This window comes from Exophiala spinifera, assembly GCF_000836115.1.
Source record: "Exophiala spinifera strain CBS 89968 unplaced genomic scaffold supercont1.5, whole genome shotgun sequence".
NCBI classification, from domain to species: Eukaryota; Fungi; Ascomycota; class Eurotiomycetes; order Chaetothyriales; family Herpotrichiellaceae; genus Exophiala; species Exophiala spinifera.
The window spans coordinates 3,339,839-3,354,530 of NW_015622517.1; the positions used below are offsets into that span (position 1 = coordinate 3,339,839).

The window sequence follows — 14,692 nt, forward strand, 5'->3', positions numbered from 1 at the left end:
GAGTTTACCTTTTCTTTCCTTTTTTCCCCTTTCCCATGGTCAAGATTGTTCTTGCTTAGGACTGAGCGGAACGACAACAATTTCAATGGGAACGAGTAAGTACGGAGTCTGCATGCTCCCTCAAGTACGGATACCTGTATTCCTCTCGACTGCACGGGGCGAATCCCATCTCCACTGCGATCCATGCAATTGATTGACTTTTACGCTTCACGATGTCGAAAGTTCGAATGTATCGTATCGCTGGCGGCACAATCTCGACGGTTCCCACATTAACGAGAGAGCAGTGGCTTTACAGGGATGTTGGGTGTTGTAGGAGCGAGCCATCGATGGCCGTAATCCGTAATCCGTTGGGAGATTCGTCCACATCCAAACCACCGGGATGGACGTGGTCCAGACTACAATCGTAGAGACAGGAAGGCTGTAACGTTCCCTATTCGGCGATTCAGTCGAGCACATCCAGCAGCGCCAAGAAGGCTATGTGTGCCCTTTGGTGACCCGGAGTCAGCTTTGCAATCTCCTAGTGCGTTGAATAATGTCGTTGTGGCTGCATCTCATGCACGGAAGATTGGAAGGACCGGATCCTAGACGGCGCTCCGTACCACGGTACCCAGCGAAAAGAGGGATTCGTTCCAGCGTGCCTGATTTCGGCTCACCAGGCTAAAGCAAGCTTCCGCAGTGGATATTGGGCGTTGGGTACCGATACAATAGTCCAGGATCTGGAGAACGGGGCTGCCGGGGTGGCAGCTTAGTGACAGCAGGATGAGCCACGAAACCTCTGTACAGTACAAATTTTCAAGGTACAGTATCGATGAAAGCGGCTGTGGCGCTGTTTGGGCCGCATCGGGCTGGCCCATAAGTCCGCCTCAATCCATTCGGGCCCTGTTTATACTTTTGTGGACCGGGTACTGGTATTGATACCGGCCCCTGCACCGGTGGCCAGTAACGCTCCTGACACAACTAATACAGACCAATACTTGTCAATACATGCAACTCTTGCCTGGATCAAGGCTTGCTTGAACGCGAAACTTGAGCTCTCTCCGGGCTGAGCTGGCGGGTCCATAGGGCAGACGCTTTCGAATTCTTGAGATGTATCGATAAGGGTCGCGAGCCCGCGACGTATGTACAATATGTATGCAGACCCGATCTCGCCGGAGGGCCCTTATCGTCGACTCAGTCACAAGTTATTTAGTCCGCCAAGTGCTGTACTCGGGGTTCAACCACGTCGCTTGGCTCCTTGTTCCAACGACCCAACCAGGTCGCCTCACTCGAGTGCTGCTCCGATCAATCTCTCGTTGCATGCGACGATAAGCCTTCTCGAACTCCTCTGGCCTTGACCTTGACCTTGACCTTTCTCCCCAAGTTACTTCTCACCCCTGAAGCAACGCTCGAGATTGAACGACATCAGAAACTTCGACCGCGACTATTGAGCCTTCGTTGTCAGTTTTTCAGTACAGTCTCCTCACACCATCATGGGGTCCTTACTGCAGACGACTCAGTCATGGTCGAGCACCAAAGCCACCAGGAAATACATGCTGTTTGGCCTCTTGTTGGTGGTCGCGTTCACCCTGCATCTCACCGTCTCGCATGTTAAACGTGGCTCTGAAGACTTTAAACTATCGATGCCCTCGATGCCCTCGCCCCCGAAGCTGGGTCGATTTTCTACTCAGAGAGACAACCTGGGCGATATTTACAACCGCACGCTTGGAGTGAGTAATTTCCACTGCCGATGTCGTTTGGAGGCGGCTGCTGACCCTGTCATTCAACAGTTCCAGAAAGTCTTCGTTATGAATCTGCCCGAACGGTCCGACAAGGCGGACACCATGCTTCTTCAAGCCGAACTCACCAATTTTACGTTGGAATTCGTTGACGGCGTTTTGGGAGCGACAGTCAGTCCGAAGGCTCTGCCCTTGGTAAGTGCAGGTTTTGTTTCGTGGCCGGGGACAACAACTGACGCATTATTCATCAGACCTTCGAGCACGACGCGGGCACCATCGGATGTTGGAGAGCTCACATGAATATCTGGAGAAAGTCGGTAGCACTTGACTCGCTCGGTCGTCGCGTACAAGTTGAAAGAGTCGAATGAAACTAACCTGATCTTTAGGATGGTTGAGGAGAACATCGAAACGGCGCTGGTCCTCGAGGACGACGCGGACTGGGACGTTTCCATCCAAGCCCAATTCGTCGAACTCGCCCGAGGTTCTCGATTCCTGCTCGACACCGGGTCTGCAACTCCCGAATCCCCTTACGGCGACGGCTGGAGTCTCTTGTGGGTAGGACATTGTTCCTCCGAAGCCAACAAGACCGACCCAAGACGATGGGTCATTCCACACGACCCTACCGTGCCACCACGAGGTTCTCGCTGGCACTTTGCAGGACACAACATGTCTCGCTGGGCTGACGGACCCAACCCTGATCCCCAAACCCGCGTCGTCTACGTGCAGGAGTTTGCCTTCTGCACTTCCGGCTACGCGGTCACTCGTCGCGCCGCCCAGATGATGCTCTACAAGCTCGGCATGGTCCCGTTCAGCGCCTCCGTCGATGGAGGGATGGGCAACCTTTGCAAAGACACCAGTCTAAAGGACTTCAGATGTATCGCTCCCTTCCCGCGTCTCATTGGAAAGTCGACGCCACCAGGACCTGTCGACCGAGCCAGCGACATTCAGACCCAAAACTCGAACTCGACCACTATCCGCTGGAAGCCCGAGTCTGAGAATGTCATGTTCTCCGTCCGGCAGAACCTCCTTGCCCTGCTAAACGGGGAGACGACGTTCAAGAGCTACTTCCCCAACCCCTCAGGAGATGAATTAACCATGGAGCAAATCACCGCTTTCAGAGGTCATCCTGAATACATGGACCAACCACCACCGCTTCTACAAGGCTGAGAATGGGGGGTCGGGGGGGAGGATGCTCAAAATGGGCATATCAAAGTTTGACTCACGATGATTACGACTCTGCAAGAACTCGACTTGTCTAGAACCACTTGAACTTTAATTGGGAGTGAGAAACCGGAGCGGCCGTCGTTGCTTGCAATGCGATTATTCTCACTCTGCCACTTCGCTTTGGGGCCCATGGGAGAACAGACCTGGGTGGTTCGATTTCATAGATTAAACTGGAAGTACAGAGGAGGCATGGAGGCGATGCGTCGACGAGCGCTGGCCGGGAAGGGAGAAGGAGCTGGGGTCAGATCACCCTGACACGTTGATCGAGCGTCTACAATCTGGCTTATCTGCTAGATTCCAGGCAAGATTCCCAGCAGGCCTTGGGTCCTGTATCAAACGCACGGTGTCAGGCTTACGACAGGGTCTCAAGGCAGAGATCATCATCCCACAACAATCGCTTGTCGGAGCACATCTATCGTCGCTGTTGAGGAGGATTGAATAAACTGCACCTTAGTTCGGATCTTTCTAGCCGGTCTGCCGATGGGGAATACTTCATAGTATCGTGAGCGGCAGGGTCGAGCTCTGTACACATGAACAGATCTACACTGAACCCTGTCTTGACCATTAATTCTAGATTTTCTATTTCGCCTCGGTATTCGGAGAGGCTCCATCGCCCACGTCGCCGGTCTTATTTTGCCCCCGCCCAATGCATTACGAATGCTTGTATAGCGTTGTTGTATCGACCGTACGATAATGCAGGATATTTGTCGCTGATTTCTGGGTGAGGTGGAGCTGAGCATTTCTGATCTGGACATCTAAAAAGAACCCATAGGTAAGCCAGCGTTGGTTCGAGTTGGAGAAATCCGATATATGCCTACCCTTGCATTGTCGACACCGGCCTTTTCAAAGGTCTCCCCTGGTATCTGCAACCCTTGATCAAATTGGGCTCCCAAGATTATGGCTGTCGCCCCGTGAAGTGTGCGCGGAAAGGCTGCTGAGTGGAGTTGCTCGATGTGCAGCCTCGGAAGAGAATGATGGTATGATTTTGGAGCAATATCGATGATAAGGGGCGGTCAATAGGAAACAAGACAGTCTTCGGCGAGGAGCAAATGACCAAGGTAGCGAATCGCACCTGGACCCTCGTCGATGAAGCTATCGGAAAGAGTCTGTGAATCTGCGCAGAATGACAACCAGGGCGCCTCGGATCTCCGCGCAGTACCACAAATTGCTGTCGAGAAGGATCGCTGGGCTGAATGGGACAGGGTCATCAGCATCCATCATTCTATCCAGTCCCCAACCGCGGAACGGACAGTAAACCGGTGATGACCTCCAACGATATCGTGAAGTAGCTTTCTCGGATGACAATAATTTCTGCTTTCGACCTTCGTCATGATATGTACTACCCTCTGGATTCGATTATTGTATCTTGGACTTTGTTTAGCATGGCTTCATCGTCATTCTTTGCGATCGCTTGCGGAGTAACTAATGAGTGATTTGCCTGTGATTCTGACTCGGGTCTGTTCCATCGACAATTCGCTGGCTTTGAACTGCTTTTCAGGACAGGTGTTGGACTCGTGCTCCCGCCCGTGATAGAAGGCAGCACAGAGCATCGTAGATTCGGCCGATATTTCGACAGTCAGAGCCATCATCATGTGGAGTCAGACTATTGAATCTGCCATCTGGCTGTGGGCGGGTGAAGCTGGATATGGCAACAAATTGCTCCAAAGGTTGCCGCTTCGAGGCCCGAACGCCGTTCTGGCCCAAGTCCCGAGTCTGGGAGCTTTTCAGATTGCAAATGTATACGAAGGAGAGGAACCACCAGGTGTGTTGAGAGGGTATGGACGGCGTCCAGGCCCCTTTTACGCTGGTAATAGCCGGCTGCTGTGCGACGGCGGTGGCAGCTCCATTTGCTCGGTGGGAGAGTAGGGCAAGACGGTGAGGTTGTGCGCTACAGACAACAGCAGGAGTTTGTACGGAAGCAGAGGCTCGCAGGCTAGTGATGCAGTTGTACAGTCAAGTCTTGACTTTAAGATACAGGATCAGGAGTGTTTGCTCCTCTGTCGTTGTTGGGCCAATCTCATTCTCGCCCCCAGACACTTCCGCCCTCCCGCGAGCCATCGAGGGCTTTTCATTCGCAGTTTCACTCCCTCCTCGTATTGATCGACTCCGTAGCGAAGTCTCAGATCTGGTTCGCTGCAACAGTGACACTTGTGACCTGTGACTGCGGCCCAAAAGGTCGATCCCTTGTCTTCGTCGGCTTGCACCTTGCGTGATCTACCATTCCCTGGCCCCTCTCCCTTACGAGCCCGTCCTCTCTCTTCCTCAGCACGACCACCCATACAGAGTACCATCAGCTTCAGATTCTGGGACCGACCCTAGACCAACGCTGCGACTCCGATTGATGATCTGACGACCTCTTGCACATCTCTCCTAACCTCTACGACACAGCGAAGGCCTCCCAAAGTCCGTTCCGCACGACTCTCACTACCTGCCTGGTGAACGCAAACCAACCAATACAATCCTCGTCTTTCACATTCTACAACTGCCATCTCACTGACGATATGTTATGCATTCAACATTGTCTCTGAGCAGCGTCTCTCTCCGGAAGCCCCGCTGCCACCGTCACAGCGACTGACCTGCCCTCAAATTGCGTTCCGCACAACAAACCTCACACCGTCGAGACCACCGTCCCAACGTCGGCGAAATGTCAGCCAAAGCATCCTCCATCCACGACAAAAGCGCTGCCCCCAGCACTGAATCCAAAGAATCAGCCTCCCCGTTGCTGAAAGACGCCTCCGTCGAGCGGGACGAGAGACAAGTCCCCGAGGGGGGAGCTGGAGACACATCCACAAAGCCACGAAAAAGAGACTTTTGGAAGTTGGGTAAGAAGAATGATGACGATAAATCCAAGGGCAAGGCACCTGCTACATCGGCACCTGTGTCGATCAAACCCCTAGCAGGACTGACTCCGGTCTCGCCTGTGCGGTCCCCAGAGATCCTCGCCGGCTCCATTTCACCGCACAGGACGTCCATGACCTCGCCTGGGCTGGGCAGACAAAGTGCCTCTCCACGGCCTCAGTCGCCGGCGTCGTCCATGATCTTCGAGAGAAATGTACAGGACGAGGTAGTTCCGCCGGAGACCTCTCCACATCTGCCTTCTCACGTTATCATGGAAAACCACATTGCCCCTGCGTTGGATGCGTCGGCCGAGGCCATTACCAACGAGAAACTGGATCCAGACACGGTGGAGATTGTGACGCACGCCACACATCAACCTGCAGCGGTGACCATTACAGGTTTGGGTAACGAGCACTCCCTGGCTTCGTCCATGCAGGACGAATTCCCTCCGCCGCCGCCGTCAGCCCATCGTCAAGACCCGGACAACACGTCGACCTATGGTTCTTTGGACTCGACCGACGTGCGCCGACTAAGCTTCATCTCGTTTGCTGACGTCGTCCACGGAGAGCAGGAGGCGGGTGATGTGCGACGAGATTCGGCTCATTTGTCTGGCCACCCATCTCTCATACCTCCCAGGTCCCCTTCTCCGGTCAGGTCGCCCACGTCTTCTGCGGCATTCGGGACCTCTCCGCCAACCAGTGTTACGGCCTCGGTCAAAGGATTCGAGACCTCTCCACACCGTGCCCCGCGTGGCACAGGAAGTCCGTTGCCAGGACAGAGCTCGCCTTTGGCCATGGGTAGTGAAATCAACGTCGAGACTATGAGACAAGCCTTGCGGAAGACGGGAAGCGGAGATCTCAGTCATTTTCGAAGTGCACCACACAGTGCCGTTGGCAATGACGACGGCACATATGATCGACCTTTTAGATAAGGAGGGCAATGACTACGACAGCAACAGGGACACGCGCGAGGGCGGCCCAGACAACATGATTTACGCGGGCGGACTTCATGGATGGTTGGATGGTGGTCATATTGAGCCCTTTGTTGGGTTGGGGTCAAAGCGATGGAATACAATATAGGATGGAACCATGTTTTTTACGACCTTTGCAACCGACCCTTCACTTTTCTTTTTATTGTTCAAGTTTCTTTCTCTCTAATCCTGGTGGAGGCCGGAGCTGTCTCTGAAGCCACGGTTTGGTTTTTAGATACCACATTTTGTTTTGAATGATGATGAGCTTTGATATCCAGATTTCGATTGGTTGTTCTTCTTGCTACCACCTGTCTTGTCTACTCCTGTGCTGCCAAAATTTGAAGAGAAGGAAAACACACGCACAGAGAGAGAGAGAGAGAGAGAGAGAGAGAGAGGCAGAAAATGAACTACGAGACGGAGTAACTGCACCTCGTATCTCATTATACACTGACTAGTTACAGTAGTTAAGTGGAGGCTCCTTGTTGCCGGCCCTTAAACTTGACCTCCACATAGAGTACTTTTGAGTTCAGGAAGAAGCCGGGGTCTGGGGCTGTGGCTGGCCCATGAACATGGAGCACCTCGGGCTCGTAGGCCAGTGAGTGAGTGAGTGCCAGGCTTCTATTGTATGAAACATAATAAATACCTGGTACTTGAGGTTTTACTATTGTAGCTGCCGTGCACCGGCACTCCAGTCCCTGAGTCTAGGTAGGTTTTAAGACTGCAGTTACTCACTCACCTAGCTTAGTTAACTTGACGCCTATGGGAGAATGATGATGCTTCGTCGTTCGTCGTGCCACTGACAAGTTTCATTCCACACACGAGCCTTACTTTTCTTCCAACTCCTGCAGAGCCTCAATCACTTCAGCCGTCGACGCGGTGCCGCCGAAAATCCGTAGGGCGTGCAGAGCGGCCAGATGGTCTGTCTCGGTGCACGTCCCGGTCGCATCACTCACGGTGGTGACGCGGTAGTCCATCTGGTACGCATCTCTCGCCGTCGACTCCACACACACATCCGTTCCCACCCCGGTCAGAACCAGATGGTTGACGCCGCGCTCCTTCAAGATCTTGTCCAGCGAACACGTCCCAAGGAAGGCAGAATTCCTGGTCTTGTCGACGACTTCCTCGCCGGGTCCGGGCGTGAGTTCGTCTATCATTTCGGCGTCCCAAGACCCCCGTAGCAACCCTCCCAATCGCTCGACCCGATCCCCGCAGTCGTGCGGCCGTCTGTCAGAGTAGTCGGCGTTGTAAGCTGTCCTCACGAAGAAGACCGGGACGTCGGCGGCGTGGAAGGCGGCGCGCAGCCGGTTGATGTGCGGAACGATGGCTGTCGGGTCGGACTGCATTCCCATCTTTGCGAAGCTACCTTGCTTGTGGCAGAAGCCGTTTTGCATGTCGACCACCACCAGCGCTGGGGCGGAGTCGAGTTGGACCATCTCGAGTTGAAACGGCCGCTTGCTGTCTACTGTTGTAAATTTCGTAAATTTCCGGTCATGAATTCCTACCGACAGGTGTGAAGAAGGGGTTGATTCCGAGTTGTTTTTTGGACGACGAGCATGCACCAAAAGAAGGCTTGCCCTTCTCTCGGATCAACTTCGCCCAGGGAGATGATAATGCGTAGGATCCTCTACAGTAGAGCATGGCAGTCACGGGATTTTGATGTCTGCAGCTTTTACTCTTCTTGGCTTCGGCCGTGCAGATCAGGCCATTGTGGTTACCGCGAGACCGACCACCTCATTCATATAAGACCCTGTTTTTTCCCGAGGTTGAATACCGAAACAGAGAGTTAAAAAGAACGAGCAATCACCAAGATCACAACAATCGAGAGAGACGCCCGCCAGCATTCATTCATCCAAGCACTATACAGAATCTCCACTGTCGACCCGGTCCCCCAAAGACACGCCCACACACCCACGCCCACGCACATACGCGCACACGCATACACACCCACCCTTTTCCCAGAATGGACCCGGCCATGTTGACCGAGATGGTTCTCGACCTGGAAGACCAGACGTGGCGGGCGCTGATGCACCGGGGCGTCGACCTCCTCCCGTTCCTCAGCGCCGACTGTGTCATGTTGTTCCCCATGGGCTTGAAGGTGTCGGCGACGACCGAGCCTCGCTTGGAAGACGTGCTCAAGTCCGAGGCCTTTGTGCCGTGGAGGAGGTACCGGCTGAGCGAGGTCGAGGTCCGACCTCTGGGTCCCGAGGCGGCCATCATCACGTACCGCGTCAAGGCCACGAGGCAGCACATCACGCCCGACGACGACGACGAGCGGCAGGACGAGTTCCGCGCGTTGATCTCGAGTACGTGGCACAAGGACCCCGAGGCCGGGAAGTGGGTGATGTGTGTCCACCAGCAAACTCCCTATGAGCATGAGGTCTGAATTGAACCTTTTCAAAGGTATTGTACTCGTTCCCTTGTGGGGTGGAGGGTAGAAGTCTACACTAGGGACAACGTTGGTATCATGCGGGCTGCGGATGGGGACATGCATGATGATGATAATGATGATGATAATGATGATGATAACGATGATGACGATGATATCGCAAGACGAGGGCGCATACCTACAGTACGAGTACGAGTACGAGTACTCTGGGATTGAGATTAGCGACATGATTTACTCCGTACTGTTTTGGTTTTTCACACAGTTACTACTCCGTACTTACAATGTGTTATCTAGGTCGTATACCCAATGCCACGATGTATGAACATTGGAAGATAATAGAGCGTGGGCACGAAAGAGTACCGTACCAACTGTCTTTGGTATGAGTACGAGTACCTGGATGAACCACTCACTCACTCTCTGCACAGTGACATCAGGCTGATGTTTGATACCCCGGAAAAGAGGGCCGCAGCAAGTACAAGTAGTTAGTACAGCAGTGGTCATTGGGTGTAAGTGGCGTTCGGTGGGGAGATTTGCGCTGGGTGGTGATGCTGTAGCGACCAACAAGACAGACACACACACACACCCCATCGCACCCTGCAATAGTGACGTCGTCAACAGACTCAAGGAGGAGAAGAACAACTCAAAAAAGGAATTCCTGTCATGCAAAGCTACCTCTCAATCCTTTATTTACCATCTACTCGCCCATACAGAGTGCGTCCGTCCTTCTACCATACATACCATCACATCCCTCGCAAACACACTCGTCTACCAGCCTGACCAACCTACGAGTACCCCTGAGGTCAACTCAACTCACCTTTTCAACAACATGTCTTTCCTATCGTCGGCAACGCCCGCCCTCCGCGCATCAGTCCGACGCTCTGTCCTCACTCAATCACCCCGTCTGTTTTCCACAACCTCGGTCCAACAGAAAGGACCCGTCGAAGCCGCCAAAGACGGTCTCAAACAAGTCGACAGGGCCGTGTCGGACGTCGCCGTCGCCGGCATTGACAAAACAGGTACGTATACCACCCCCTCCGCCCCCCCAGCTTTTTACATTGCTCCTTGGACAGGTGCTGACGTGACCCCCTCCCCCTCAGTCGAGCTCAAAGAAAAGGCAAAGTCGGTCGCCGGGGTCGAGACCGACAAGGCTAAAGGCAAAGCCTCCGAAGTAGCCGGTGAAGCCAAGGGAAAGGCCTACGAACTCAAAGGAGAAGCCAAAGGCAAGGCAGAAGAAGTCAAGAGAAAGGTGTGATCGTGCTTTGGTGGCCCTGTGGAGGTCGAGTCAACAGCAATTGCTCGCTCGAGAATGGGGACTGTGGAACGCTTGCGGCGGACTTCTCTGTAACAATAATCATCGTATCATCATCACCGTCATGGTCGTCAACATCAGCAAGAGCATCAATATGTACAGTTAGAAATAGCAACATGTGGCCCCCCCCCTCCCAAGTTCTACGGGCACCATTCCACCTTCTTACGCAGCATCGGGGGTTTTCAAACGAGGTTTGGGTGCCATAACCCCCGAATTCGAAAAGTGACTGCGGTATACTTCTTCCTCTTCGTCTTTCAACCCATACTTTGACGGATCACGTTTCTCCAGGAAGTGTTTGATTCGCCCGTCGACGCCGAGTTGATGTTGTTGGTAGTGGTTCTCCCTGGCGTCCAGGAAATTCCTCGTCTCCGCCGTGTGTTCTCGGACCTTTTCTTCCAGCTGCCCGGAATATTGGCCTGCTCGAGTGGCTTGGAAGACTCCAGAAATGACGGCGAGGAGGATGACAAAGGACGCAAAGGCGTTCGGATGGACAAACGTGCCCGAGTATTCCTGCTTGTTGGGGTTGTCGTGCCGCCGATACCACCGCTCCCAGTCCTCCCATGTCGCATTCTGGAATATCGACGAGTCGTCATTGGGACCGTAGCCGTATGTCTTGCCGTGGCCGTTGGAAAAGCCTCGAGAGTACCTGGTGGCAACTCGACTACTCCCCCAGCCTACGCCAGCGGCATCGTACGCCCGTCGTTTGTCCGGATCAGAGAGGATCTCATGAGCCTGGACCACGAGACGGTATCGCTCCAGCCTCTCATGGTGCGTGATTCCCTCCAAGGACATGTGACTGTGTCTGTCCGGATGGTATATCTTGACCAGTTCGTAGAATTTGTGCTTGGTATACGTCCCATCCTTGGCCAAGTCAAAGATCTCATACGGCGAAGGTGTCCACGACGGCGAGCTTTTGACGTGTCGACACGGCCAGTTCGTGTTGTCGCGGAATTCGTAGCCCCGCTTCACATCGGCGTAGCATCTCCGTTGCGTGACCCGCGGTGCCGCGCCCTGATCCGATTTGACTCGTTTTCGTGGGGACGGAGAAGTTCTGCTACAGCAGCAGGGTAATGAGTGGTACAGGGTAGGGAGGGTCGTCTTTTTGAGCAATGAGGAGGGCATCTCGACACGCCACAAGCATTGTCCACGGGAAGATAGAAGAGGGAGACTCGCTCGCGGCGGGGAGTTGGAAATCGAGCATGTCATTCATTTGGTCGGCTTCTCTTCGGGCTCCCGGTGGGAATCTTTCGCCGATCGAACTCTTGGATCTTGTTGAGCACGATTGAGCACCTTTTTGGTTCCCCCATCCGCTCTCCTGGCCCGCTCGAGTGCAACAATGGCCTCCTCGGACTCGCAGTCTCCTCCACGGCGCGAGAGGGATTCACGCTATGACTCTCACCGGGACGACACAAGACACAGACGTCGGCGGCGGAGGTCAAGAAGTCGAGACGGAGACCGGCGGGCGAGAGAGGAGAGTACAGAGGGGAGAGTTCGAAGGGATCGGGACAGGGGAAGATACAAAAGCCCTGATGACAGACACGCAAGACACAGGGACTACAAGGAACCAGGGTCTGCACAAGACAGGCACAGGTCAGATCGAGACAGAAAACGATCCCGTTCGCCGCGGCGCAGACGATCGCCCGAGACACCGGGACCGTTGCAGCGCAGAGGGCCTCTCCCGTCACAAGTCGAGGCGTTCAAGGGAGACAAAGGTTCACCTTCGCCTGGGCCGGAGAAGCAGAAGCCCAACTTCCGTCCGTCCGGTTTGCTCGCCGCGGCCTCAAACACCGTCACCACGTCCTCTGGGAATATTATCCTGAAATACCACGAGCCACCCGAGGCGCGAAAGCCCCCTTCGTCGCAGCGTTGGAGGCTGTACGTTTTCAAGGGGGAAGAGATTGTCGATACTCTCGACTTGTACACGCAGTCGTGTTGGCTCTTCGGCAGAGAAGTTTCGGTGTGCGACTACGCTCTGGAACACCCGAGCTGCTCGAAGCAACATGCCGTTATCCAGTTCCGATACATCGAAAAGAGAAACGAATTCGGCGACAAGATCGGCAAGGTCAGGCCATACATCATCGACTTGGAGAGCGGCAACGGCACCACGCTGAACGAAGATCCGGTGCCGGAGGGACGCTACATGGAGCTTAGGGACAAGGACGTCATCAAGTTTGGTCACTCCACGAGGGAATACATGGTACAACTGCCTCCAGGATGATTGCACCGTAAGTCGAGAGACGATGCTACCTCGAAGGATTGAGCGTGAGGTCCCTGCCGTGCAGAAGCATTGCCAGGGGAATCGTACTGGGCGAGTAAAAGTCTGCATGGTACCCAGGCACCACCGATGAGCTTGCCCATACGAATACACAACGGGCACGAGATTACCAAAAAATTTAGCTGGTTGTTTGGCCACACGCTGGACACGCCTTCGCCAAGCAGGGCTCTACTACGTCCTCCAGGAGCTCTGCACACTCTCTGCGAGAAGTCGATATGATACATACAACTTCTCGAGATGCATGGAATGTTTGTTCTGGATCCGGGAAGGAAATGATCAAATCATGGGCGAGGAGGATTATTGCAAACCGTACCGTTTTTCTGGCGGTCCACCAGGCACGAGAGTGGAAATGTCGCACCACTCTTGAGATATGATTTGGAGGCTTCTCACATTATGGACAGGTAGAGGATTCAAAAAAAAAAGATCTTACCAGCCGAGATGGTACCCTGTCCTTGGGGCGTAGGCCGTTGTTCAACCAATGCTTTGGTCACTGCTGGCACGTACGATGAGCCTACAGCCACATTTCTGCAGAGTCACGAAGGCCGCCGGATAGAGAATGTACAGTCTAACGATGCCTAACTCCTATATGTACGGGAAGAACGTGCCGAGGAATATTCTCAGTATCGTCAGCGAGTGTCCTTTGACCGTCATGGCTATTGTCATAAGTACAGTATCTTTGTAGATGGATTCTTCAGCCTCACCTATTTTTAGAGCTGGGTGGGTATGAGGGCTAAGTGAGGCTCGCCTTGGACTTGAATCCCATAAAGAACTCAGCTTATCTCTCTACCTTACCTAGCCATCGCTGTCATCCTGTTACTTGCCTACTTGGACACAATCTGTATCGAACTACTACTCACGAGCGACGTATGGTGAAGCCCCCGTCAAGTTCAACCATCGGGCCAAGTTCTAATCAAAAGATTTGCTTTCGCGCCGCACACACATGTCCACATGAGTTGAGCTCCCAACATGATGGCAGACGCCACGCTCAGCTTACCGCGGATTCTGTGTCTCCACGGCGGAGGTGTAAACGGAGCGATATTCAGAGCGCAGTTCAGAGCGTTCCTGAACCACGAGAAGCTCAAGAACCGGTTCCGGTTCGTGTTCGCCGACGCGCCCTTCTTCTGCGACGAGGGCGTGGGCGTGCGGCCCGTGTATTCCGACTGGGGCCCCTTCCGGCGGTGGTTCCGGTGGCTCGACACGCACCCTGAGATCGACCCGGGCGCGTGTGCCTACGAGCTCGAGTACACCCTGGAGCGGTGCATGGACAGCGACCCCGGGACCGGGGAGTGGGTGGGCGTCCTGGGGTTCAGCCAGGGGGCAAAGCTGGCCGCGAGCCTGCTTTACGAACAGCAACTCCAGGGGAGAGACGGACCGTGGAGGTTCGCCGTCATCCTCGCGGGCCGCGCGCCGATGGTCGGTCTGAGCGACGAGGCCGAACGATTCCCCTGGATGCAGAGCGCCGGCGGTCTCGCGGAAGCTGCTGATCTCGACAGCATCCACCAGTGGCCGGACCTCAAGCTCAAGATCCCGACGCTGCACGTCCACGGCCTGAAGGACGAAGGGTTGCACCTCCACAGGCGACTCGTCGAGGACTACTGTGCCCCGGGCACGGCGACGCTCGTCGAGTGGGACGGACCTCACCGGATCCCCATCAAGAGAAGCGACGTGGACAGGATCGTCGACGCCTGGGTCGACTTGGCAGACGAGTATGGACTTTGAATGCAGCATCTACACCCTCTTTCGACGTCGTGTGTTTGTCGAGGAACTTCTTTCTCCGTCCAACGGGACGGCGGGCTTTTCGCGAAGCAGAAGTGCATTCATCCATTCATTCATTGGGCAACACAACAGAGAAGGGAAACGTCGATACTGTGTACCTGCCGCCTCCGTATTTTGAGGGGTGTGTGTGTGTGTGTGTGTGTGTGTGTGTGTGTGTGTGTGTGTGTGTGTGTGTGTGTGTGTGTGTGTGTGTGTGTGT

General features: G+C 54.3%; 8 protein-coding genes across 8 annotated transcripts; 6 read left to right on the forward strand and 2 right to left on the reverse strand.

Moving 5' to 3' along the window:
* Positions 1 to 1,469: 1,469 nt before the first annotated feature.
* PV08_07777 (uncharacterized protein) lies at positions 1,470 to 2,882 on the forward strand (the record flags this gene model as incomplete). Its single annotated transcript, XM_016382104.1, has 4 exons — positions 1,470 to 1,706; positions 1,767 to 1,910; positions 1,967 to 2,028; positions 2,102 to 2,882. 4 exons carry the CDS (start codon positions 1,470 to 1,472, stop codon positions 2,880 to 2,882), a joined length of 1,224 nt encoding a protein of 407 aa, XP_016235206.1.
* A 2,701-nt stretch (positions 2,883 to 5,583) lies between these two features.
* PV08_07778 (uncharacterized protein) lies at positions 5,584 to 6,708 on the forward strand (the record flags this gene model as incomplete). Its single annotated transcript, XM_016382105.1, has 1 exon — positions 5,584 to 6,708. One exon carries the CDS (start codon positions 5,584 to 5,586, stop codon positions 6,706 to 6,708), a length of 1,125 nt encoding a protein of 374 aa, XP_016235207.1.
* An 863-nt stretch (positions 6,709 to 7,571) lies between these two features.
* Positions 7,572 to 8,180, reverse strand: PV08_07779 (uncharacterized protein; the record flags this gene model as incomplete). Its single annotated transcript, XM_016382106.1, has 1 exon — positions 7,572 to 8,180. One exon carries the CDS (start codon positions 8,178 to 8,180, stop codon positions 7,572 to 7,574), a length of 609 nt encoding a protein of 202 aa, XP_016235208.1.
* A 527-nt stretch (positions 8,181 to 8,707) lies between these two features.
* On the forward strand, positions 8,708 to 9,130 carry PV08_07780 (uncharacterized protein; the record flags this gene model as incomplete). Its single annotated transcript, XM_016382107.1, has 1 exon — positions 8,708 to 9,130. The coding sequence occupies one exon, from the start codon at positions 8,708 to 8,710 to the stop codon at positions 9,128 to 9,130; it is 423 nt and encodes a 140-aa protein (XP_016235209.1).
* Positions 9,131 to 9,959: 829 nt separating this feature from the next.
* Positions 9,960 to 10,385, forward strand: PV08_07781 (uncharacterized protein; the record flags this gene model as incomplete). The annotated part of the gene is made up of 2 exons (XM_016382108.1): positions 9,960 to 10,149; positions 10,231 to 10,385. 2 exons carry the CDS (start codon positions 9,960 to 9,962, stop codon positions 10,383 to 10,385), a joined length of 345 nt encoding a protein of 114 aa, XP_016235210.1.
* Positions 10,386 to 10,604: 219 nt separating this feature from the next.
* Positions 10,605 to 11,564, reverse strand: PV08_07782 (uncharacterized protein; the record flags this gene model as incomplete). Its single annotated transcript, XM_016382109.1, has 1 exon — positions 10,605 to 11,564. One exon carries the CDS (start codon positions 11,562 to 11,564, stop codon positions 10,605 to 10,607), a length of 960 nt encoding a protein of 319 aa, XP_016235211.1.
* A 214-nt stretch (positions 11,565 to 11,778) lies between these two features.
* PV08_07783 (uncharacterized protein) lies at positions 11,779 to 12,660 on the forward strand (the record flags this gene model as incomplete). The annotated part of the gene is made up of 1 exon (XM_016382110.1): positions 11,779 to 12,660. One exon carries the CDS (start codon positions 11,779 to 11,781, stop codon positions 12,658 to 12,660), a length of 882 nt encoding a protein of 293 aa, XP_016235212.1.
* A 1,026-nt stretch (positions 12,661 to 13,686) lies between these two features.
* PV08_07784 (uncharacterized protein) lies at positions 13,687 to 14,436 on the forward strand (the record flags this gene model as incomplete). Its single annotated transcript, XM_016382111.1, has 1 exon — positions 13,687 to 14,436. One exon carries the CDS (start codon positions 13,687 to 13,689, stop codon positions 14,434 to 14,436), a length of 750 nt encoding a protein of 249 aa, XP_016235213.1.
* Between the last annotated feature and the right edge of the window lie 256 nt (positions 14,437 to 14,692).